Source organism: Esox lucius, chromosome 9 (assembly GCF_011004845.1).
Source record: "Esox lucius isolate fEsoLuc1 chromosome 9, fEsoLuc1.pri, whole genome shotgun sequence".
Classification (NCBI taxonomy): Eukaryota; Metazoa; Chordata; class Actinopteri; order Esociformes; family Esocidae; genus Esox; species Esox lucius.
Window position 1 is genome coordinate 12,657,518 of NC_047577.1, and position 27,307 is coordinate 12,684,824.

Here is a 27,307-nt window from a genome sequence, read left to right on the forward strand (position 1 = left end):
TTGTTACTCCATCAAACGGCCTTTTGAATGGCATATTGAAGAGCACCTCACAAAAATACAATTACACTGTGTTTGTGTGTGTATGTGTCTGTGTGTGTGTGATGTTTTACTCTTGTAAAATCCCCACATGGAACACAAAACACTTAGAATGAATGTTCTGGGGACATTTACTTGGAGAAAAGGTTATTTCTCAGCTTGGAGGTTGTGTCAGGTTCATGAAAACTAGGATTATTTATGGAATTAAAGTTTGGTCCTCAAAATGTCCTAAAAGTATAGTGAAACTGGCAGGCGTGAGTGTACATCCTCCTCCTCCTTCATTTCAAACCCCTTTAAACTCATCCAAAAATGCATTAAATTGGGCAACTCACTGCCATTGCCAGTATGGATGGCGTTAGGCTTGTGCAGCAACTAACAATCGCTATATTGCTGGAAACTCTATCTGAAAGTCACCCTGTTAGACAACATTCATGAAATGCCATATAACATACAGGTAAACCATTAGGTCACATCTCTGTTTTCTTGACCAATGCAGTTAGCATTCAATATCATGTGGCGTTTTGCTTTTGGCCTACATTGCCTTTCAGGCAGTATGAAAAATGCAGTTGTTTCCTTGCTCTTTGCACAGGTTAATGACAGGCCTACACAAATGGACATGGGATGACGTGTTGTTTAGTCACGACAAGTAGGACACAGAGCTGCACGTAATATTCCCCCACAGGACACGTCAGTGTTTTTCATTGGGCCTTGGACCTGAAGCACCGGCAGTGAAATGATCCGGAATGTTGCCTTCCTTCCCTTTGCCTGAGTTTGTTCCCTGCACCTAATTTGTCACCACGGTGGGAAAAATGGCACCAGCCAGGACCCCAGTAGGCTTTGCTTGCAGTATTTGCTCTGAAATCCTCACCACATGATGGGAGATTAGTCTAGCTATGAGGCAATATGGAGGTGGAGCAAAATGAAAAAACTGAAAAGTAATTACCATTACACTGGTAACCGTATTGTTAGCTACATGTCATATCTTCGAAAAGGCCAGCATGTTGAAACCCTTGTAATCCATTGCATTTATGACCCACAGACATCAAAATGAAGTCAGCTTATTTACTGGGTTCAGTCTGCCAGCGATAGGACAGACAAAAAGGCAGGAGAGAGGGGAACCGTGAGCACTGATGCAAAGCTAAGCCTGCATCAGTTAGCATTAGCTGTCATAGGCAGGGAAAGCCTATAAAGTGCAGCTGTTTGCTAGTTAGATAATGACATTGCAGGGGGGTGGGAAAGAAGGTTACACACCAACAATACCAAGCATGCTCTTGTTTTCAGAGTGTTTAATCAACATCACAGCCTCCTCAACAGATGGTTGGAGGAAGAGGATGAATGACTAAGGGACAGGCTTTCAATTTTCATTGGGGTTGAGGGGCCAGTAAAAATAAATGGGGGAAAGTGATGGAGCTGTTCTTTTTCCTAAGGAGGGTTTTGTGTTTTTGTGGGGGCAGAGGGGAGAGCAGTGTGATTTTTGTTGGAGTATAAAAATCGGAGATTTGGAGATTTTCCAAATGTAATGTATTCCATACTTCTCCAGACTTGTTTTAAGGAATATTGGAGTGATTTTGAATGTTTGGACAGAAATAGGCTGTGCTCGCAGTGCACCCTCGCTCACCTTAAAAAAAAACATTGGTAAGGCTCTGTGTTTTTTCAAAGCAATTTGCAATGTTTGAGTTCATATTATTCAAATGATGGACAACATTTTACAAAATACAACTGAGAATGTCATTACAAGTAAACGGGCGAGGACAGTGATATTCATAATCTGTGATAACACAATTATGTATTTTCTTTCAGTAGGCAATTCTTTATACTGCTATGACTGCACATTTCTATGAAGAAAAAGACAAATCTGAAGGTCATGATCACTTCTGGAAATCTAGCAATCTATAAACTGGGCATTTTCCATCGCTAGACAAAGCCCATTTATTATTTCCCTGGGAATAACTATTTCATCAGATACAGTTATATTCGTCTCACTTCAATCCAGTGGCAAGCATAAAATCTAATTTCTTTGCTGATATCAATCGATGCCGTTCAACTCACTTAGATGGTGTTATCCCACCGACAGCGTGCAGATGATGACGTCACAGACGCAGGAGTCAGAGGCTTCACGTGGATGCTTGTCAGGAGGTCTCCCTGCCTCCTTCGCTCCCTGCTGAACCCCCTGCTCTGCATCTGCCTGTCAACACATATCAGGCTTTGATGGTGCTAGCATGGCATAATCACGGGGGGCAGAGAGGAAAGAGACAAGGAGAGACACTGATCAAGAGAGGTACGAGGCTCCACCATGAAAACACGTGTCTCACATTGATTGCTTATGCCGCTCTTCCACTGGTGCTTTACCCCGGTACCAGGGCTACACAGGTGATTTAATGTTGGCTCCAGACGTATCTGTTTCCACTATACATTTGGTACCAAGGACTTAATGAGGGACTCACGTACGGAGGGAGGAGTAAACTATCAACGCGATTTGGTTTTCAGGTTACAAAAGATAAAGGGCAATATTTTTTCTGGTAGTAAAATAAACATTGAACTTAAGTAATACAACTAATTTCTTCATCAAACTTTTATAGGTTTTATAGGTTCTACAGGCAACGTCTGTCTCAGCGCTCCGTTTTTCTATTGCGTCAATGGCGTCGTATCACCTTCGGTCATTCTAACTATTTCAGTTCTTCCCTGTACTGTTGCTTCATTTAATTTTATCAGGGATCTGTTTGTTATATCGTATGTAAACCATTAAAGCCTAAAGCAAACGATGCTGCGTTTTCACACCAGGTCAATCCGCATACCCCGCCCTAAGTCCTAAAGTCCGGGACTTGGCACCAAGTGAGAGCCGGGCTACTCGGCCATGGCCTAGTGGCCGACTGGCCCTGGCCCGTGTTAGTGGAAACAGAAAAAAACTGGGACTTAAGGGTAAAACACCAGTGGAAACGCGGCATGAATTACAAGCCAGCGGTTTAATTAACATCAACGCAACAAGCGTAATATCGCTGTAAAATATATCCCTCCTCATATCAATGTGTCAAGTGTAACTATGTGCAGAAATGTGTTGTAAGCATCCAGCGAGCGGACACACGTCTACACACACACAGACCACTCCTCCAGCTAAAAGAGATACGATGATGAGGATTGGGTAATGAGAGATCCGTTATCTCCTACAGCTATTAGCTATGGCAGAGCGCTAATGGTCATTAGAAGAAGTAATTAGCTGGTATTGTACTGGAGGAGGATGGGAAACAAACAAAGGGTTTATGGAGCATGTAGTCACTAAGAGTAGTCACTACCACGTCTTGTCAGTGTTGGGCCGGACCTACATCTAGTTAAACTCAGTTGATGGTCTGCTGTGTTTCTGGGGTTAGTCAATCATACCATTGTTTACTGTGGGGGAATGTATGCTTAATCTGGGGCTTTGCAGTACAGATCTCATGGGGGGGGGGGGGGTGATCTTGTGAAGCATGCAGAGAACTTGTCCATTTTAGCATGCAGAGAACCTGTCCTTTTAAACGTGCAGAGAACCTGTCCTTTTGAGCGTGCAGAGAACCTTTCCTTTTTAACGTGCAGAGAACCTGTCTTTTTTAGCATGCAGAGAACCAGTCCTTTTGAGTGTGCAAAGAACCAGTCCTTTTTAGCATGCAGAGAACCAGTCCTTTTTAACGTGCAGAGAAACTGTCCTTTTTAGCGTGCAGAGAACCTGTCCTTTTTAACGTGCAGAGAAACTGTCCTTTTTAGCGTGCAGAGAACCTTTCCTTTTTAACGTGCAGAGAACCTGTCCTTTTTAAGGTGCAGAGAACCTGTCCTTTTTAGCGTGCAGAGAACCTGTCCTTTTTAGCGTGCAGAGAACCTGTCCTTTTTAGCGTGCAGAGATTCCGCGGTTCCAGCCACCTGCTCTGTATGCAGGGCCCCTGACTCCTACACAGTGGGAAGGATAGATCCTTAGGTGGATGTGTGGTACTGAGGGGTGGTCTGTCTGTACATGTCCCACTGCGTCTGCACTCTCCTTTCTCAGTTGGTTCACACATGCCAAAGGAGGCTCAAGGGTAAAAACAGAACAGTTTGTAGAGTTTTTGTGAGTAAGGAAAGTGGGTTATTCCTCATGATAATGTAGTGTAGGAATCTCCTCTGCCTGTTGTCCTTTGATAACTGTATCTTTAGGATAAAATTCAATGAGAAATTGGCGTACAGGTTGAATAACTGTCCAGTTCCCCACATTGAGATTAAATAACAATTAATATACATTTTTATTTTTGTGTTAATGAGATACCATTTTTGTATCTCTGAATACCAACATAGATTAAGCTAGTGGTTGTTTCTCCAGCCAGTGTTTGAATTAGAATCAGACGCTAAACAGCTTAGTGAGATGTGCTTTGGAGGACACATGTCCTGATCTTCTACTCTCCAAAGCCTGATTGGAGCTGCTTTGACGAGACAAGGCCATAATCATACAATAAATAAATTGCATTCCAGGCTGATGTCAAGGGGCTAGGGAAAATGGACTGTCGTTTTATCCATTCTTAACAGCAAAAGCCTTTTACTATGTCAATCCATCAGTTGTGAGAGGCCTCAGCTTACTGGTGGTAACTGTGGAGCAGATGCAGAGAAATCACCAGGAGACTGATTTAAACGCTTCTTCCCTCCTACTGAAGAAGGAATGTTTATTGGGTTACTGTGCATCTGTGTGTATATATGTGTGTGTATGTTTTTATCCACGCTGTGTATTATATTTTTCTTGAAAGATGATGACCAGACGCCCTGTGTTGTCTGGTCAGTCCTTCCTTTGGCGGTGCATTACACCAAGCCGAGGCTTTAATCATTGCGTTTCTCCATCTCCGGCAGCTCCAAAGGAGATTTTGCACTCTGAGGGCTGAGATTTCAGTGTTGGTTTGATTCATGGCCTTTAACGTGGCTTTGGGCTTTGTCACAGCCAGGTTCACTGGAACTGAAGGATGAGTGTGTGGTGTCTGGAGTGTGTGTAGATGAGCTTGTGGTGTCTGGAGTATGTGGATGAGTGTGTGGTGTCTGGAGTGTGTGGATGATTGTGTGGTGTCTGGATGATGTGTGGATGAGTGTGTGGTGTCTGGATGATGTGTGGATGAGTGTGTGGTGTATGGAGGGTACATGGATGAATGTGTGATATCGTACGGTCATGTGATGTGAGAGGTAAATTACTTATCAATCCATTTTCTATGTTGCTTACATTTCCTTACATTATATATCCGATACATATTTACTAACTTATATTCCATACATATCTAATAGTAAATATCCCATACATATCTTCTAATATATATTCCATACATATCTGCTAGTAAATATCCCATACATATCTTCTAATATATATCCCATACATATCTTCTAATATATATCCCATACATATCTTCTAATATATATCCCATACATATCTTCTACTGTATATCCCATACATATCTTCTAATATATATCCCATACATATCTACTAATATATATCCCATACAAATCTACTAATATCCACAGTTAAAACTCTGAATCCGCATCCAAAAATGACATAATTACACCTGAACAACTCACTGGCCATTCAACCCAGCCAGCGGACGATTTGAGCAAACAAATGGGTCTAAGTACGTCAAACGCACAGTTAAGAGATGTGATACCTAAATTCCTACAAACCATCAACAAGAAAGTATGTTTCAGTCCCGTTCAACGCTGGAGTTCATGATTAGTATGTAGCGTTGCCCACAGCAGCCTAGTCATGTCTCCCTTATCCTTGTTAAGTATAGTGTTTACCTCCGACAGATGGCTGGTAAATGTCTGTGTGTGTCTGTGTGTGTGAGGTGTGCGTGTATGTGGCGTGAGTGTGTGGTGTCAGCTCTGTCATATAGTTATTATATACTATGTCTGTGGTGTGTGTGTAGTGTGATGCGTCACCTCTGAGATATGTGAAGTTATCAACCCCATGTGTCAGTAAATGGAACAGCCAGCTCCGAATCTAGATTGTGTGTGTGTGTGTGTAGAGAGGATAGATTGACCTGTGTGACCTTGGCCCACTGCCCTGACAACAACGACTACTCCACGGAAGCAGCCAGACAGGCTAGCAGGACTGGGCTGGACACACTGCAATGCAGTAGAGCAGATCGGAGCAGCAATCTCGCACACACACACACACACACACATGCAACACTTATAGACACTTATGTATACACTGAAGCAGGCAAGTGCACACCCAAATGTCACAGATCAGCTTAACCTGTGTGTGTGTGTGTGTGTGCGCATGTGTGCGCGTGTGTGCGCGTGTATGCTCGCGCATCTCAGTGAAAAATAGACCGCTCACACACCCCTATGACTATGCAGTTTTATACATACCATAGAGAATATAACGTTGTCGTGAGAAAGTAAGAAAATGTCGCGCAGATAAACACACGTAGATCACACACACACACACAGCTCACACACACACACTCCTCCCTCATTCTGAGTCTAAGCTGTCTTCTGATGAAGGGAAACTCAATTCAATCGGTGGCCGGATCCCCCTAAGGCATCAGCAGTGGGATACCAGAGGACAATACTGCACTAAGACGTATCCCCATTAAAATTGTCAGCGAGGAAGAGGTACAATTGGTCAGCAAATGACTAGGGCTCATTTGCTGGGTGAGGCTTATTTGAACAAATTGCATTGGTTGATTGGTTACACGCCCTAGCAACTTTGGTAATATTTTAGTGGTACCTCTTCGGAATTGGAGATCGTCCACACATATTCGCAAGTCCAGCATAGTATTTCACTCTCCATCATTTAAGGGTCTTGTCATTACATAGATGTCTATTGCTATATGTTATGTTCGGCGCTGTTTTGAGGGTGGGACAAATTTACCAAAGCTTTGTTCCGTATAATAGTTTGCAGTACTGAAGTGAATGTTTTAAGAGAACATGGAAGAAAACTGAATTCTGTTTGCCCTGAATGCCCTGTATACAAAAATCATCATACGTCAACATATTTTTTATTTTAATTTGCTATTTTTACTAGTGGACCAACATATGGCTTGGACATAGGGGCGCATGCAGTTGTGTACATAAATGTGCTCACATGAGGTGAGGGAGTATGTCAACCTGAAACACAATCATTTAACACCACTGAGATCATTGGTATTTCATCATAGCACAACGTTAATGGACCACCTGCTGGTTATGGACAACGTGGCTTTTAAGAGCAATGTTTCATTGTTAAAGCCAATGTTCGGTGTTGAAGGCAATGTTTCAGTGTTAAAGCCAATGTTCGGTGTTGAAGGCAATGTACCAGTGTTAAAGCCAATGTTCAGTGTTAAAGTCATTGTTTCAGTGTTAGGGCCAGTGTTCAGTGTTAAAGCCAATGTTCGGTGTTAAAGGCAATGTTCAGTGTTAAAGCCATTGTTTCAGTGTCAAAGCCAATGTTTCAGTGTTAAAGGCAATGTTCAGTGTTAAAGCCAGTGTTCAGTGTTAAAGCCATAGTTTCAGTGTTAGAGCCAGTGTTCAGTGTTAAGGCCAATGTTCAGTGTTAAAGGCAATGTTCCAGTGTTCACAGATATGCACAATAAATGCTAAATATTTTGTCTCCTTAAAAATTTGCCGCAGTACTCATTATATGTAGTGGAACCGTTCAAAAAACTCTTCCAAGAACCAAGGTTTACATAAAGAAGACTCTTTATTATTTGTTATACATAGATATCTTCATATAATTGCTATAGTACCAGTAAGTCAAAAATAATAATCATTATATATTTATATATATATAGAAAACTAATTCCAATAAACTACTATGTACTTTGACTTCACTTGTATAAAACAACATGGAGAATGTATACTCACCTCCCTAGCTGGAAATATAGTAGCACGGAAGGGAGCAAGATTTATACAAAAAAGAAAAATAGGCTAACACCGTAACACTGTATCTGGTTAGAACTACAATATTACCCAACAAGCTAACATCGGTGGCCATTTTTGTAGTTTGTAGTAAGACACAGTATGTTGGTAGTGGAGGGTAACTGTCTTCGGTTCCTTGGAACTTCTTAAAGAGATAGTTCAAGTAAATTACACATTTTAATCACCAACTTAAATGTTTTCAAGGCATGGAAAATAGTCAATGTAATTTTGCTGAACCATCCCTTTATAATACAAACTTTTTTGCTTTGTCAGCAGATGTTTTGACATAAGTTTGAGATAGAGACAGAGAGAGGAGAGGATAATGTAATCAGATAGATTTTTGTCTGGAGACGAGGGGAGGAACATTAGATTACTACAGTTTCATTACACACCAAGAAAATGATGAATATCTGTGGAGACCGCTGCAGGGAGACTGGAAGAGAGAGAGGGGGAGACGGGTGGCAAGAAAGGGAATGGGAAAAGGAGAGAGAGAGAGAGAAGGGGAATGAAGTAATGGAGGGTAGGGTGAGACAGTACGAGGAATTGGAGAGGGACAGAGGCCAGGAGAAACCGTGCGAGAGAGGAACAGATGGAGAGAGTGTGTGTGTGTGGGGGGGGGGGGCTAAAGTTTGATTGTGCACCCCAGACTGATGAGTTGCATCTGTAAACCGAGAAGAGCAGAACACACTGTCCTTCCCTACTCTACTCACTCCTTCCCCAGCTTCTCTCATTCTCCGGGAGGTAGTCCATGTCATGGTGGTTGGCGGGGAGAGAAACATCCAGTATCCTGGCTGGGTCTCATCCGGCTGGCTGAGGCAGTCTTTGGGAACACAGGTATACCATCCACACTAATAGTAGTTTTCACTAAACCCTCCCACATTCTGGAAACACTGAGGCTGTCGTTTGACCAGCGGATGAGGGCGGCCTGGGAAAGACCATCAGGAGCTCAGAGAGGGGTGTCCAGTTTGAGGCTGTCGTTTGACCAGCGAATGAGGGAGGCCTGGGAAAGACCATCAGGAGCTTAGAGAGGGGTGTCCAGTTTGAGTCTGTTGTTTCACCAGCGAATGAGGGCGGCCTGGGAAAGACCATCAGGAGCTCAGAGAGGGGTGTCCAGTTTGAGGCTGTCGTTTGACCAGCGAATGAGGGCGGCCTGGGAAAGACCATCAGGAGCTTAGAGAGGGGTGTCCAGTTTGAGGCTATCGTTTGACCAGTGAATGAGGGCGACCTGGGAAGGACCATCAGGAGCTTAAAGAGGGGTGTCCAGTCGTCCAGGTGTCTATCTGGGCCAGGGGAAGCAGCATGGTTGGACCCCCTATGAGGAGCCTGAGGTATTCCTCAACCCAAACGTCCTGGCTGGGGTGCAGTGTGGTCAAGAAGAGGCATCGAAACTGCGAGGGGAAAGAACACACATGAGTCAATGGCATTTTCGGATAGACTGAGATGAAAGGAAAGAGAGAGAAATGAAGAGGTGAGTTGGAGGAAGAGTCAGAGAGAGAGAGAATAGGAGGTAAGCCAAATAGAGCGGGTATACAGGACAGTGACCAGTGACTATTCATGTTAACAATCAAAGAAATATCAACATGTGAAAATGTGTATTTAGTGGGAAGACTTGGCAACTGGCCGGTCAGAAGGGGAATGCCGTGTTGTTGTAAATATTAATGCAGCCATCGACACGCGCACACACACACGCACACAATCACACACACACGCACACACTCACACAGAGTCACATTTTCATCTCCACGCGGCATGATTTAAGATGGAGGGCAGGCTTTCATCTAGCTCTCCCCCCCCAAATCGACTAACTGCTGTGCCGCTGTCTGCCACACAGATCGGCAATTACACAACTAGACCTAGCCTAGTAATTTGACGATGCTGTCAGCCTGATCCCAGATCTTCTTTTTTTTGCTGTGACCATTGGCATTCAAGACGGCATGAACAGTCCTGGGACCAGGCAAAGACACTGGGCTCATTTGTGCTGACTCATAGGATGACACAGCTCAGGCTAGGATCCCACATTCCCCTCTGACTAAGGGATATGGGCTTTGTCAAGTTTTGATGAGGACTACAACGGGGGTGTGGAAAAATAATAAGGAGGAGATGGATGCGAGTGTTTGATTCTTACCTGTCCCACAGCTTTACACTTCTACAGTTGGTGGAGCAGCAGCCAGCTGATATCAAAGCTATGAGAAGAGACAGAAAATGCAAAAAGAACGTGAGATATATTCAGATCCATGTCTCAGCTCAATTTTGGGTTTCCGGGTAGTCCAAAAGGTTCAACCAGGAACCCAAAGAGTTCTACCTTGAGCCAAAACAATTGTTATCCTACAGGGAGAATTCATTATGGAACTCGTTTATCAAAGTGTAGAAATACATCTATCGGATGGGACATTATATGGGTTTTCTGACTTTTTGTGGTCATTAAAGATCCCATGACACAGCTAAATAACTAACATTAAAAATGTAACAAGAAATAGTTGGCCTTAAGGCCAAGGTTCGTCACATTGAAGGAGATATGTAAAAAAGTATTTCATAGTTCCTGTTCTTCTCCCTCTGACAGGTTTAAGGTATCCAGAAACCGCTTCCTGTTGTTGTCACTGTGACAAGAGTAAGTTATGTACATTAACTGATCGGGCACATCATCCTTCTAACAGACAATGATTGTGTCAATCTTAATGAAGCACAGTTCTATCAAACTGTCCAAAACTACACAAAACCAGCTCCCATATGCTAAATAGTTTTTTCTTTCTTTTGTCCTCTCTGTGCCTCTTTCTCTCTGTATCTTTTTGTCTCCAGTCTTGTTCTCCCTACGCAACCATGATCATGTTTTCTCTCCAAGCGTGCAGGGCTTTTTTAGTTTCAGAAGATCTTGTGACGGTGAATATCTTCAAAAAATTCCACTGAATTCCTTAACTACACCAGGGTACACATCACGGTCAAAGGCTTGCGCAAACAAATTCACACACAAACACAGACAAACACAAACACCACCATTCATCAAAGGGGTGTGTGAGAGTTTGTGCATTAACATTAATCGTAACCCATATACCCCTTTATCCATCAGAACTACACCAAGAAATGACAGTTTGTGTTTGTGTGCAATTGTGGATAAAGGTACTTATTAAAAAAGCTCCCTTAAAGAGCTGGGGATTTCATTTGGAAGTCAGCATGGAAGAGAATTGATTTCATGCTAAGGACGGTCAGGTTGATACATGGAGTTAAACTCACGCGCACACACACAATAAACATGCACACACACAAACACACACCCCATCAGCATTTCAGGCATATCACCAGCTGACAGTTGTCTGACCCTGTTGTTAATAGGGACCATTTAAATGGAACTGAGGGTATGAGGCCGCAGAAATAGAGTGACTAGACATTACAGAACATTCATTTAAATCAGGTTTGCCGTTCTAAAATTATATTTCTATGGTGGGGATCACTCTATATGTGCAGGGCCGTGGGAGCCGTTTTCGCTGAATGGATTTCCCAATCCCAAGGTCCGGAATGCGAATCTCTGGCCACGTGATGGTTACGGTCTTAATCAAGAGACTGAGATGTAAGGACGATGTAACGTTTGGTTTCACATCTACTCTGCAGACACCGACAGCACGGCGAGATCCCTTTAAGTACGAACTCATCATGAACTGTTCAACAAACTGAACGGATCCCAGACTGATAACATCTCCCTGTCATCATTCAGTGTCATTACAACAATATTCAAAGCTGACCTGCTCTAAAGCGGGAGTGTAAAGTGACAAACCTTTATTCTCAATATATTGATATTCAGTCAGGGTTGGAAAACTGGAATTGGATTTTGGGTCACAGAAAAGTACAGATAATGTGATTTTTCAAGACTTGTGTGGAGCTTCACTTTCCCAGAGTTTTTCTTTAATTTCCCTTCCTCAAATAGATTCATGTGATTTGCTCTGCGGAAAATCTTTTCTCCTTAATACATCACAGTCCTGGATCTAGAACTTTCTGTGCAGCTCAGGACTAAGACTAATTATAACTTTATGTAACCAATCGTTCTCAAGTCCGGAGAGAAAGGGCATAACACCCCTATTGTTAGAAGGAATTAGTGATAGGCAATGTGACCCGTTTTTGTAAAGAGAAATGCTGATACCCAGAGCCAGGCTGGTCTACTAGAGCCCAATAAGCCTTGAATTAAAAAGTTTGGAAATACATTTATTGCTTATCCAGGAGTATGCTTTATCTGTGGAAACTGGCCCACAACGAACCCAAGGAAAGGTTAGGTATGTATGAGTATCCTCAAAATGGGTTAAATGTCTTAGGCCTTCCTTGACATGTGATGTTTTTTAAACCCAACTCTTTTTTTAATCACGCTACAACACAAAAAATACATTATTCATCTTAATCAAACAAGAAAACACATTAACCATTTCCCATGGGAATAGTTAAACCAATTTGGTAATCTTCACATCTCCAGACTTGGACATCGGACAAATGCAAGGTACTGCCCAAATCCTATTCCCTCATATCTCAAATTAGATTGATCAATTATTTAGGTGGCGGCTGAGAAAAAAGCCTTTCCAAATGCACTGTAGATTGGTGACCCTGTGGTCACTCAGTCCTTCTTTACGTCTGTCTGCAGAAATGTTCACACATTCCAAAGCTACTGTACACGATGACTACAATGTCATTAGGTCAAATAAAGGTTACAATGTGACCTACAAAATAGATTAACTGGACAGTTACAGGAAAAATAAGAATATGGGGTGAAAAGGAGAGGATTACCTGCAGCCATGCATCAGTTTCACTAAATATATGCTATGTAGCGTGCTCTGAGTATCAATGTTAGGTGCTGTATGTATGTATTAATTCTGGCAAGAACGCTCCCTCTCTGGTGTCGGCATTGTGCCAAATCACTCAGGTAGAACCCTCTGTCCTGGGGCTGTAAAACAAGGCCCTTGAAAGCAGCCGGACTACTGCTTTTGAACGCAGCTCACCTGAAATCCCTTGACCCGGCACCTCTACCCCCAATCAGGCCTTGTCAGTGGGGAGGATAAAAGGGACCCAGAAAAGCAGCTGACAAAACACAGGGCAGCGGTGGAAGAGAGTGTGATGCTCTACCCCTGCCCAGTGGTTTTTCTGTTGTTTTATTCTACCATCTGTCATTTCTCTTAATAAAATCCCAGGGCCCAGAACACTGGTATTTGTCCACGCTCTCTCCCGGTTACATTATTTCCCATAGAGTATACTGTATGTCCATACTGTGTCATATAATATGTCTATATACAATGTACCATACAATATGTTTCTATACAATGTACCATACAATATCTCTATACAATATGTCTCTATACAATGTACCATACAATATATTTCTATACAATGTACCATACAATATGTCTCTATACAATATGTCTCTATACAATGTACCATACAATATGTCTATACACAATGTACCATACAATATATTTCTATACAATGTACCATGCAATATCTCTATACAATATGTCTCAATACAATGTACCATACAATATGTCTTTATACAATGTACCATACAATATGTCTGTATACTGTGTATCATATACAGTATGTCTCTATACTATGCATCACACAATATGTCTCTACACTATATTTCCTATATTGTACCTGTATATTATGTCTGTAGACTATATATCCTACATTATATCTATATATTATGTCTCTATACTATACATCCCATATTATCTCTATATTCTGCCTCTATACTATACATCCCATATTATATCTCTATATTACAGTATGTCTCTATACTATATATCCCATGTGATATCTCTATATTGTCTCTATACTATACATCCCATATTATATCTCTATATTATGTCTCTATACTATACATCCCATATTATATCTCTATATTATGTCTCTATACTATATATCTCATGTGATATCTCTATATTATGTCTCTATACTATATATCCCATGTGATATCTCCATATTATGTACTGTCCTGAATGTACTGTCACAGCACCCACATGTGTTAAATATACGAAAAGAGATTCCAGGAAAACTACAATTATCTCCTTCACATAAAGCTGCCAAGTGGCAATCCAGCCCTGTCTCTCGCACACTCTCTGCCGTTCTCACTCTTACGGTCTCTCTCACACTCTCTCTCTGTGTTGTTTCAGGTTAGCCAGGATACAGTACAGTAACGAACAGTACAGTACAGAACACAACAGAACATTAGAAAACAGTACAGTACCGAACACAACAGAACAGTAGAGAACAGAACAGTAAAGAACAGTAAATTGCAACCCTAAAGGGCTAAATGCAGAACAAAAATATCTCTGCACTGTCTGCAAACGTTAATGTATATCATCTAGAAAGAAGGCTGTGTAAAAACAATAATCAGAAAGTGATTCTTAACAGTGGGTTACAGTAAGTGACAGGAGGAGCACTGACTAATGGTGAATTTGGTTACTTAAAGACCTGTCAGCACTCTGCTACTAAGCCCAGGACTGACTAGCACACACACACACACACACACAAACAGTCTGGGCAGCGTAGGCTTTACTGTAGGTAAGTGGAAGGTAGAACTCAGTGGACAGGACCTGGTTAATTAGTGCCCTTTGGCTGACCATGGCTGGGGCTGAAGAGCTGTGTGTGTGTGTGTGTGTGCTTTCATAACTGTGTGTTGTGTGTGCCATGTATACATGTGAATGTTTGTGGTTGTGGGGTGTTTGTGTATGTGTGTGTGTGTCTGGTTGTATGTATGGTAGGTGTGTTGGTGTTTCCTTTCACAACTGAGTGCACACAAAGTGAGGCCATGACATTTTGTAAGATGTTGCGCCATTAAAGGACTATTTCCCCTAATCCCTAACTTTAAAACTAACCCATAACCCTAAACTCTATCCTGAACCCAAATTCAAATCCTGACTGGAATTCTAACCTTAACCTTGACCACAAGTCTAAAAATATTTATTTTGTGAAGATAACAAAAAGTGTGTGTATGTTTGTCCACACCACATTGATCATACACGTTACATAAAATACACAGATGTTACACAAATCATGCACACATCATCGTACACATACTGACGTCACACACACACACACACATACACACGATACAGATGCCATATTGTGCGGATTACAGCAGAATGGCCTATTTTTGACAGCGTTCCTACGAATGTTTAAGCTGTGCGGTACAGTAGTCTGGGGGAGGGTGGCTGGGAAAAGAATCACACCGTGTCAGTATTCCTTCACACACCGTAAACCTGCAGAGATACACCATTCCACCTGCGTAGAGAACAACTTTGAATTAATGCAGAACAAATTAACGGAATGGTTACAAATAGAACCGAGTATCGGGTGTCGTATGGGTGCCCACGAATGCCAATGAATGTGTCAGCATATACTAAATAGCTGCCTCCCTCTGTCTTAAAATATAAATTACCATTATTTTACCAGGTTAGTATGCTAATAACACAACTTGCCTTGCTCAGGGACAGAACGAAAGGGTATTTTCAGCTTATCGGCTCTGGGGTTCCAACAAGCTACGTCTTTTTTACTGGCCCAACCCTCTTGACCTCCAGATGGCCAAACAAAAGATTGTGACAAAGATGGCTGTATTCATTATTCCGAACTAACTAATGGAGGGTCTGCTTGACGCTCATCGTTTTTTGGTTTAACACTTCTAAAGGTTTTGTTAAGCTGTGCCTCCATGAATGTGACTGTGCATTCAGAATTTGTCACTTCACTCTTAGTTGTACAGAGATATGTTCAAAAAATGACTCTCAATAGGCAAATGAAATATTAAAGCATACATTTGTTAGGTAAACGTCTGTTTCCTGTCCCACGGTAACCATTCCTCGGTGATGAATTATAAACAAGGAAGGGGCCCGGGTTATTGGCAACCTCTCCCCACCGGTGACGTCAATGTACCCCAACCTTAGCCTCAGAGCATCCCACAATGCATCACTCTACCACTGCTTCTACTGGCGCCCAGGGTCTTTATTTAATGAGTTTATCTCGCCAATTCGCAGCGAAAAACACACACAAGTTCACTTGCTAGTGCGCACAAACACACACACACACACAGAGTCTCAACTCCGCAACTCAAGACCTTAGTGACCCACTTCCTAAGGGGAGAACTTGTTTACACTTGTTAATTTGCCGCTCTGTCTGCTGACAAGCTTTATTAGTTCATTGCTGTGGTTTTCTTCATTCCAAAGCCGTTCTTCTATTTTCTATTGGATAAATAGACAATCACAGCAATTGGCTAAAACTGGACTGTGGAGGTCAGGTGTTAGCCACATAGAAACCTCTTAAAACCCACGCTTCTTTGAAAACATCAGTGGTATTATTCTGGTGAATATATTGTAGGCTGATGTTGTGATATTATAATAACAGTCAAAACAAACGCATATAGCTTACCGATAGTAGATACAACATACCGATAGTAGATACAACATATTGCGCATATCACTACTGCCTTAACAATACTTTTGATTTCAAGAACTCAATCTCACTCATCCCTTTCCCATATATCATCTTTATTGTACAACATCTCTGTCTTTCTCATACGACATCTTTTTCTCATAGAAGCGCCATCATTCCTGTAGAATCTCATTCTCGCGGTCATCAAAACAGGTGATTTTCCCACTGGGTCTGTAGCCAAGGTGAGATTGTAATGCTCCAATCTCAGTGTCAGGGAACAAGATATGAGGGGGATTACTCAGCTGAACTAAGGAGAGGTCTTGATAAATGCCAGTTCAACACACATACGCACACACATACATACAAGAAGGTGTGCACACATACCACCACAAATCCCTGAAGCTCATCACTAAGGTACGCCTCAACGACCTTCCCTTGGAAAGCCCGACGCATCAAAAGAGCCAGAATAATTCTGGAGCCACAATTTCAATGCAGCATCTTCTCGCACTGAAATCCAGTGAGAGAATGCTCACAATTACACGTTTCACCAGCAGTGAAAGTTAATCATCGAGGCAATAGCACAAAGCAAAAATGTTTAAACGCAGAAGAAATAAGCAAGTTGGATTCACAACGGTGGAGACATGAGGTTACTGAGGATGGAGCTGATAACAAATAATTGTTATTGTCAAAGAATAAGATGGAATTATGGAATAAAAATGTATATGCTAATATGGAGCTATTTAAAAACATAATTTCCCTCTGACAAATTATGGATGAAAAACAGAGCACATTACCAGCTATCAATACTGAGGAACATAACAACAAAGGTTTTTTTATAATACCCGATCAACTGCGAAGCTAGCATTTGAATTATATTAAGGGGAGTTTAGTATTATAATTTTTCATTATGTGGAAATGCCAGACTGCCGTTTAAAATGTTTAAATCCCAGATATGTATTCTGTCAATAAACAATAGGTGCCAGGCAAAATAATGGTTAATAAACAATATTTGTCAAGTCATATTTTTCATGTTCCCTATCTCCGTTTCTCTGTTTAATTCATTTTTAATTATTCATGGGCAAACAAGAGAAATGTATGCCCCGAGTGTATTTGAATGCCATGTCAACACTTCAAATCCGAAGCGGTTCGGGCTGCCTTTCACCACACCCACGTTCAGCGAGCCGTCCACAGCATAAGGGTTAATGATACTGGGAAGGCATTGGACAGTGTGTCCCTGAGCAATGGCTTGATGTTAATATGTGGTCCGAAAGCGGTTACATTCTCCTACAAGAAAAGGGAAAGAGTTCATCTGTGAGAGAGATGGTTTTGAGTAATATTTATACAGTTATACTCCCCTTGTGCCTCCCTCTGATCCATAATTTAACTTGCTTCAATCTTCAGTCTTGATGCGGAGACGTTTTCCTGCCACATTTGCTGTCGCTACTGTTCATTTTATTCCCAGTGTAACACAAACAGAAATAGCTTTTCAAGGGGAGCTTACATTAAGGTACAGAATGTGAAAATATGTCAAATAAAAAAAAAACGACAACGAGCTGAACTGACGAGAGGTCCGCTTTGTTTAATCAACACTCCTGTTTTAATAACAATCTGTCTTTACTTGATACATGACAAACGAATACATGATAAAGACAGAGGCCTCGGTTATTCACCACCCAGGGGTTTTTGCCAAACCAGAAAGTGGTAATCTGCATCATAGCTTAAATGACAGCGAAATGACATCGCTTAAATGACACTCTCCAAAGTGGCAGCATCTTGTAAAGTGGTAATCGGTCACATGATAACCCCATCTGTCTAAAAGGGACCTCAGATATTTCAGCCCAGATAATGCCCAATCAAAATGAGGTTCAGGAGTGCAGCAGGCAGGTTGAGTCGTGGGAGGCCCTGCTCTGTCTATTAAAAGAGGCTAGTATTTGATGTTACTCTTATTCTGTCTTCAAAATCAATGACTTGTTTGCGAGGTTGGTTGATCATTGTACCCTTCAAGTCCCTTTTTAACCGGTCAAAATAAATGCCTAAACTGGAACATCAAACTTCAACATATATGGACAAATGCCATATATATATATATATATATATATATATATATATATATATATAGCATATAAGTAATTTGTTAACTGTTTAACCTTTTACTAAAGTAAAAAATCACCTCAGACACAAAAAAGTCAGTATCAATTAATAAATACTAAAGAGAAAGCGCTATCGTAAAAGAAATGTGTCATAAAAAAAGAGATAATGAAGAGATCAGAACTAATGTGATTATAAAAGACACAATTGAACAATTCCAATTCCAATGATTGACAGCCAAGATGCGTTTATTTCTGGAATGTGTTCTTAATTGCGTGTGTTGTGTGTGTATGTGCTCGTGAACGCAGGGAAAAGGTACGAGGAGATGAACAAGAGGGGAGCTATTGGTTTGCTGCTAAATTTAGAGCTCCAGTCAAAGGGGAGTATGTCCCAAGGTCACAGAGAGGGGAGAAGAGGGAGGGGACGCACAGGAGAAGGGAGAAGGAGAGACAAGAAGATAAAACACAGAGTGGAAGAGGGAGGAAGGATCTGAGGAAGGATCTGAAAGGGGGGGCGGGGGGGGCTTGGGGAGATACTGGGAGAGGGGAAGAAATAAAGACATGGGGAGGAAAGGGAAAACAAACGGACCGGGTTCGGGACCTGCAACCACGGTAAAGAGCAAACAGTTCGCCAATCAGCCCTGAGACGTCACGCTCACGTTCCATGCAAAGGAAAACACTGTCAATGTGATTTACAGAGTCCACATCTCCTCAACACTCTGTGAAGGGTCCATGGGCGAGGTAATGGTTTTCCAGCAGTTTGTAATGCTGACCACCACATCCAAAGAACCCAGTCCCTGTATGGAATTGTTCCTTTTCCTCCAGAAAGCTAAATTGGCCGCCCTTTATATAAAGAGGACTACCACGCCCCTGGAGCTACACTTTGGTCCCCAAACAGACAACCGGGATGAGGAAACCTTCCCAAAGGCTGGGCAACAGCACAAACATCACTGCCAGTCTTGGACGCAGTATGAAAAGATGATTCAGCGACATAGATTCCGGAAACTATGGAAGGAGACAGGCTTAAACTCTCCCAGTTCTGGAGTCTCGGTAAGAAAGAAGAAGCACCTCGTCCTCCTGCCCCCTCCCCACAGAAGCTATCAGAGCAGGTCCTCCATCCTTCCACTCACTCTTTCTAGGACCTCCATCTTTCCACCAGTCGGGTACGAGGAGGACAACGTATCAATAAGAGACAGAGAGAAAGAGTGAGAGAAAATCTGAAACGTAACAAGAGGTCAAGAGACATTTTGACACCTACAGAGTATTGACAGGCCTGTACTCCGGCCTCTATTAAACCCGTAATCCCCTTGTGAGTGATGCCAGTCGGCCCTACCACTTCTCCATTAGTGCTACTGGCATGAAGTAGCACAAGGGCACCAGGCTTCCCACACTGCCTGCGTTCCAAATGAAACCCTAACCCCTATTCAGTGCACTACTTTTGTTCCAGGCCCCCCCCCCCCCCCAAAAAAAACAGTACCCTTTAGGAATAGAGTGCCAGTAAGTGTTTTCATTTTTTTTCCCACAGCCTTTCTGCTCCTGATCATCTGAGCAGCTTAAGCCAATATCCAGAACATGTGATTACCAAGGCAGAAAACATGATTAGGCCTTCAGACTTCTCTCTCCTTAAATGGATGGAAAAGACCCACCAGCACCACTGCCACATATCCTGTCGATCCACACATACTTACATAATTACTAGAGAACCTGCCACTCTGAGATGCGCGATGTACAGCAGGCTAGGATGTAGGACAACGCTCCAATTGTTTCGGTCGTCACGTATTACAAACGCATCCGTCACTGTGTTCTCCCCAGCGATGCATACCAATTGTCGGAACGCTGCAAGTAGGTTGTGAGAAGGTTGCTCGTGTCAGTGTCTTCGTAGTGACAACGACGCGGTGGCAACCATTACGGCCTTTAAAAGGCGGTCTGTGTTTTGTACCATTTTAGTGAAGTCAGACACATGCTTGCAAAGCGGCCGGTCGGGACTTAGAAAAGAAAGAAGCAACGACAGGTGAGATTATTAAAAGAGCTGTCGGCGTTAAGGCCTGTTGTGTTAACATCCGTGATTATGCCTACCTAAGATTTCATAGTTCACATGAGATTGTTCGTGGACTTTGCTCCATATCTTTGCACAACCATTTGGCCTGTGCTATAAACGTGGAAGTGTTGCTTATGTGAATTATGTTAACTAAATAGTTTCATTTGGATGTTTGTCGACATAGTAAGGAGTGTGTGTGTGTGTGTGTGTGTGTGTGTGTGTGTGTGTCTGTCTGTGTGAATTAGTGTGTATATTTGTGTGTGCACAGCAGCCGTGACAGTCGGACACACGCACACTTCAACAAAATGAAATAATGCTGTGGAAACCGCTTAAAGGATAATCCGATGGCGACGAGGCAGACTGGAGTACTCCCTTACATGGTCACAGAAAGACACATTTAATTCCCCCCTCCAAAACGTTGTGTTCAAGTGATTTCTGGCAGCGGCTAGAGATTGACGCACGTCGACATAAACATATTGAGGCACTAACACTCATATCCTCTCCTGAAACCTAACCGATACAATGTAAGTCTTAAACTTTCCCCATTGTGGCAAAGATGTTTCATGGCCTTCCACCATACAGGCAAGTACATCTTCTGAGGTCACATGGTGACAGACATATAATTACAAAAACGTAAAAACACAATAAACACAATGAAGACTGAGTTACACTTTTTTTATACAAATATTGTATATATTTAGTTTTTCAAATGTTCCCTTATTTTCCTCTCCTGCTACATTTTTTCCTGATTTTGACCTTGCCTTAGCTTATTGTAAAAATCAAATATCAAGATGTCGTCCAATGTATACATCTAACCTAACTAGTACTCATGCTAATGTTGTTAGCATTCTGGTAATGAATGCCCAAATTGGGTTGAAGGGTTTTGTGACTTAGCTTGAGTGGGACCAGACTAGGCAACCCAGTCTGATGCAAGACCAGCGGGCACTGTCCAATTCAAACTGGCCCCAAGATACCTATCGTCTGGAAATACATAAACCTACGTGTTTATATATTAGTAGTATATATTATATATACTACTACAAACTACAGTTTATAGTAGTATATATATGTATTTTCCATGTTCAAACTGTAGAGGTAGCACTCAATAATGTACAGCAGGGAGGTGGTGATAGAAACGTTAATAAGAAGTAACCCAACACCCCAGACTTCCTGGTAGAGGCTGCAGCCAACAGTGTACAGTAGAGAGCGGGCTGGTATAAAGGTTGCTAAGAAACAGACGTGATGTAGGAGTGACCGCGTCCTTCAGGTCAGTCGGGACGCCTTGGTCCTCAGGGACTGACCTGGGCACAGACTGTGGACAGTGACAAATGACTGGCCATGTCACTTAAGACTGGGTGTGACAATTCTACTGTTTTCAACAAGCTGCATGATCCACACACACACACACACACACACACACACACTAGACTTGGGAAAATATCCTGTAGCCAGGTGCATCCACCCTGCATTAACTCAAGCCTCTCCAGTTGGTATTTCACAGTCCTGTCATGCTGTAGTAGTGGCCAGAAGCTATCCGCTAATACTGATACCTGCCATATATTTCTACTCAAAACTGCAGCACTGTGGGTCGGCGACAATGTCCTCCCCGATTTAAGGTCCTATAAGAGTCAAAACCATAATCCAATTGAAAATTGTGCTTTTACCTAATCTGTCATAACCCAGGAAAGATACAAACCGATCAGGACATCAGTTCCACTACTACTAGCTAGCCTGTCTAACATGTGTTGGAGTTATCTGGTATCTGTCTTAATCTAAATGCAGCATTACGGTTCTTTTGGAGTTCAAAACCATTTGTTGGTTCTATCCTAATCCATACACTTCTAAGCGCTCGCAAATTGTGAGTACAAAATAAGCCTTTTCAAGGTGAAATAATTAGTAGTTATACAGTAGTATTAAGAGGGTACGCAATTAGTTGTTAAAGGATGTATAGATAGTTGTTATATTATGAAGAAAGTAAGTAGTTAGTGGTTAGCTGTTATAGTATGTAAAAGGGATGCACTGACAGCAAAATATTTGTCCAATACACAATATTCTTCTAACATCATGGCCGATAGAGAGACTTATGTTTTGTAATTTCTGTGCCTGTGAGCCATGCAATAAGACGCCAATAACAAGCAAGATCGATAGCATGTAGATGTTATAGCATGTAGATAGTATGGAGTTAGTTGTTCTAGTACGTATATAATATGGAGTTAGTTGTTCAAATATGTAGAACATAAGGAGTTAGTTTTTCTATAATGTGGATAGTATGGAGTTAGTTGTTCTATAGATAGTATGGAGTTAGTTGTTCTATAGATAGTATGAAGCTAGTTGTTCTAGTATGTAGATTGTATGAAGCTAGTTGTTGTAGTATGTAGATAGCATGGAGTTAATTGTTCTAGTATCTAAGTAGCCAGTTCTATGTATTTTGGTCATAATGCAAAGTAAGGCAAATATTTCACCTTGAGGAAAATGTTCTTTGGTTTCTCTCTCACTCTCCATTCCTATCTGTCCCTGTGTCTCTCTCCCTCTCTCTCAATCTCTATCCCTATGTGTCTCTGTCTCTCTCACCCTCTCGCTCCCTCTCTCTCCCTCTCTCACCCTCTCTCTCCCTCTCTCTGTGCCAGCAGAGCCACTCAGCAGTCAGCATTTTTACCTCAGCTAGAGAAATCATTATGAGCCACCGTGGGGTATTCAAACACCAGCCAAGATGCTACTTTGATATTTTTTGATATTCTCCCAAGATAGTATGCTAGTGTAATAATTTTGTGGGAAAGTAAACGAGGTGGGTGGGGAAGTTATGGGAACAACTTATTATGGGGAACATCTCACTACAATACTCCTTTAAATGTGATTTTAAAGGGATAGTTTGATTTTCTTCAGTTAGCTGATTCTCTATGTATGCTAGCAAAATAATTCAAGTGACGGGAGGAAAATTAGTGGGAACTATTTGTTATGGGGAACAACTTACTCCACTTTCCCCTACATCTTTTAGTGCTCTTTTAAGTGTGGTTCCTTTGAGTCGCATCAGAAACATCCAAGCTTCATTCAACTTCAAGCCTCTTTTCACAGGATCCTTGAATCCTGATTAAATCTCTTGTGGTTATAAAAAAAAATGTTTTACAGTGGAACTTTTCTAAATAGTCAAAGGCAAAAAAGATTGTGAGAGTTCTTTTTTCTTTTGATTAAATACATCTCTGTCTTTCTCACAACACTAAATAAAAATTGGCATAACTTGAGAATTGACCGTCTGTGTTTGTGTTCTCCTAGATCTCAATAACCCTTTTCCTCTCTCTCTCTCTCACACACACACACACACTTTTTTAAAATGGCATTTCAACAGTCATTATGGCAGTAAAATGACACATACCGTTCATGCCATTGTAGATACTCCTGTGATGCGGCGAAAGCTCTTCGGCGGTGGCAGGCCTCCTCTGTAACTCCCTCCCGGGGCTCCCAAACTTAACGTGGTCAGGGCTGACACTATACTGATGCCTGTGGGTCTCTGGACTCCCCCCGGCCGACATCACACACCCCTTCTCATGGTGCTGGTGCTCGGACATCCCCAGCCCTAAATGTGCCTGCCGAGGTTCGGGGCTCCCACAGCAACTACCGCCGCCGATGCTCCCCCTGCGGTGCCTCTGGTAGAGCTCGCCGGCGCTGCCGCCCTGACCCGACCCCAGGAGGTGCTGCTGTTTCTGGGAGAGGAGCAGGTCCGAGGCGTGCAGGTGGTGGTGCTTGGCGGTCGCGTGCTGGGACTCGGGGCTCCGGCGGCCCACGTTGCGCCCGTACTTCTCGGGGCTGAGGCCACGCATGGCGCGGCCGCTGTGGGTGTGATCCGGCACGGAGATGGAGCCGCAGCGTGGGCGGCAGGGCTGGGGCATGGCGTACGGGTATTCCAGACTGGTGCTGCGGTGCCTGCCCTGGGGGTGCGGAGGCTCGGGGCTGGATGGGAGGTCGCGCTCCGCCCCTGTGCTGCCGCCCCTGGGCTTGTGGAGAAGCTCCGGGCTCCCGACACCGGCAACGCTGCCTGCCTGTGCGGCCAGGTGTGGCTGTTTGTGGTGGGGGTGCTCAGAGCTGTCGGCGCTGCCCGCGCTGGATGTGCTACTCCCGTCGCCGACGTCCCTCATCAGCAGGCCCGCCCCGGGGACCAGCAACAAGCTGCTCTGGCTGTCGATGGAACCCCTGCAGCCTCCTCCTACGCCCACCCCCCCTCCCCCAGCCCCGCCTGCGCCGACCCCGACTGCGTTGCCTCCTCCTCCCCCTCCTCCTACGCTCTTCTCCTCGTAGAGCAACAGGCAGAGCTCCTTCAGCTCCAGGTTTTCTCGTACCACGTCGTCCTGCCGCGCCTCCAGCTCCTTGAGTTTCTGGAGGTACAGTGTCACCTCCTTCCTCATGATGGAGGCGCTGTAGCGGCCCAGTCTCTGCCACTCCCGTGATACCCTCTTGCCCTTCTGACGGTCGTCATCCAAGAAGCAACACAGGTCCCTCAGCTCCCGGTTGTCCTCCTGCAGCTTCTGGTTTATGTCCTGGAGGACAGAGGGAGGGAGAAAGAGTAGTGAGGAGGACAAGAGGTAAAAAGAAAGAGGGGAAAGGAGACCAAAGGAGAGGAGATAGATGTGAGAGGAGGGCAGCCAGGGAAGAGGGGGGACAGGAGGGCATAGGAAATGAGGCGTGGAAAGGGGAACAAAGGAGAGGAGGAAGAGGGGAGGAGAGGAAAGGAAAAGGAGGGGAGGAGAGAGGAGGATTATTTTATTCCCTCAATCTTAACCTGGCCCTGTGAGGTAGATATCGCTTATTCAAAGGAAACGTGGTGCTAATCAAAGCTACAGTCAATACCAATTCAACACTGATCCCTTTGTGCTGCCAATGGAATCCATCAGTATCACATACGTGTTGATGTGTCAATGGAGTACATAGGAGTGGTAGAGGACACAGAAAGCAAATAAATGATATGTAACTATCCTCATTCATCTGATCTGCATTTACTGAAATGCTGTACAACTTTGCTGCTTTGGCAATATTTACAAATTGTATTTCATGCCAATAAAGTTATCTGACTATGAAGTGACCAAACGGATGGAGCCTGGGTGAGCACACCAGGCCAAAACATGTAACCCTCCCACTGTTTAAGTCCCCCCTCTTTCTCTTTCCCTATATGCATGTGTCTCTCATTTGCAACATAACGACATATTAGCCCAGGGTCCTCCACCTCTTCTATGTTATTATCCAGAATAGCATGGCTCTCAAGCAAATGTAGTCTAATTGGGTACCACAGTGCATTGGACTGGGCTTTTGGGTCCATTCTGTTTAGCCAACTATCCTTCTTCAATCCCCATGTGCTTCATTCCAGTCTCCCCATCTAAATTTAATGAAGCTCGAAAAGTGTTGGAGGAGGACGTGCTTTAAATTAAGTCTATAGAGCTGGAAGGAATTCTATGATCTTGCCAAGATTCTTCTTGTTAGCTACACTCCAAAGAGCTTTGACACAGAGGGAAGCCATATATTTTTGGAGTAGGAGTATTCTGGGGGTGAACCGTTTTGCTCTCAGCCCAGCAGTAGGTCAAAGAGATGTAGCATTTTTGGAAGATATTCCAAGAGCAAGCACCAAGACTCTCCCATATTTCATAATTCCTTAGGCACACCCACTATTTGCAATGCTTCAAAGGGGATGGAAATTAAAGACCACATGAGTTTGAGACAGACACATAAAGAATGAAAATGCTTGACATTCAGCACAGATTTCTTCTCACTGTGCCTTCTGATGGAAGATGATGGATGCACATTAAATCCGGCGCATCGCACTTACACGCAGGCACACACAGTGGGGGACGTTGTAAAATGAATTAACTGATGCAAATTCAGCTTGTGGTTCATGATGTGGATAGCGTTGCCCTTTAAAAGAAAAGCGCAAGCTCAACCACATGTCCCCTCTGTGCGCGCTCAGGTGCGCCCGTGCGGCACCGCGGCTAAAACTATGATATCATCTTTTTACAAATGCCGCGCGCGCCCCGATCCTCACCTTCAGCCCCCTGATCTCGTTTAAGTGCAGCTGGAGGCTGCGATTGACCTCGCGTATCAAATTGCCATGGTCCAGTATAACGCTCATTTTGTCGGCTTCAGACCTCCGGAGTCTGCGCACCAAATCCTCTTTGGTCCACTTGAGAAGGTCTTCGTCCGATATATTTGAGATGTCCTCAGGCGGACTTTCAGCCGTTGCTATGGACAGCGAAAGCTGTGGCTGGGGTTGACTAGCTTTCTCCATTGCTATAGTTCCGCTGCCGAGAATACCAGCGACAACAGGCTTGAAATACAAGTCAGAGATCTCTGACAGGCAAACCTCAGCCAAGATCCGTTGCCCAAGTCCAATTAATCCGGAATTAATGTTCGAAATAAAATGGCATTGGTGCTTGGCCCCGCTCTGACGCTTCGAACACTTCAGCCCCCAAATGCAACAGCTGAAGACGCGGCCGACTTCCGAGTCCAACTGAATGAAATACAGCCTTAAAAAGGCTACCTGCAGCTATCAATCATCTCCACATATCAGCGTGGATTGGATTTATTTCACTGCAAGTTTGCACCTGAGCACAGCATCCACATTAAGTCACTTCCGTCCTGAAGTGGAGAGAGCATCTAACGGATGGCGGGTTTCTGATGCGCATCTCCCGCCTCTTGTAGAGGCACACTCCAGCTGTAGCATCGCCAGGCAAGTGCACTGCATGGGAAAAGAGGGGAAAAGCGTCGATCACTGCAGCGACTCTGCTAGCTCTCTCTCTCCCTCGCGCTCTCTCTCTCTCCGTCTCTTGTCAGCTAACTCTCCCTCCCTCTCTATCGCTCTCGCCACCCAAGGGTCTCCATTAAATGATGCACAGGTGATGAAGAT

General features: G+C 43.3%; 1 protein-coding gene across 1 annotated transcript; it reads right to left on the bottom strand.

The window, feature by feature from the left end:
• Positions 1 to 7,759: 7,759 nt before the first annotated feature.
• Positions 7,760 to 27,223, bottom strand: ccdc85al (coiled-coil domain containing 85A, like). Its single transcript, XM_029122266.2, has 4 exons — positions 26,447 to 27,223; positions 23,795 to 24,953; positions 10,034 to 10,091; positions 7,760 to 9,296 (listed from the first exon to the last, which is right to left on the bottom strand). Exons 1-4 carry the CDS (start codon positions 26,687 to 26,689, stop codon positions 9,278 to 9,280), a joined length of 1,479 nt encoding a protein of 492 aa, XP_028978099.1. The 5' UTR covers positions 26,690 to 27,223; the 3' UTR covers positions 7,760 to 9,277.
• Positions 27,224 to 27,307: the final 84 nt, after the last annotated feature.

Bases quoted from the DNA above. Each gene is read 5' to 3' on its own strand.
- ccdc85al (XM_029122266.2), bottom strand. From the start codon at position 26,689: ATGGAGAAAGCTAGTCAACCCCAGCCACAGCTTTCGCTGTCCATAGCA. The intron at 24,954-26,446 runs GTGAGGATCGGG...TCTGTCCTCCAG, and splicing joins ACGAGATCAGGGGGCTGAAG to GACATAAACCAGAAGCTGCA. The intron at 10,092-23,794 runs GTATGTGTCATT...CTCTTCTCATAG, and splicing joins TATCTACAATGGCATGAACG to CTTTGATATCAGCTGGCTGC.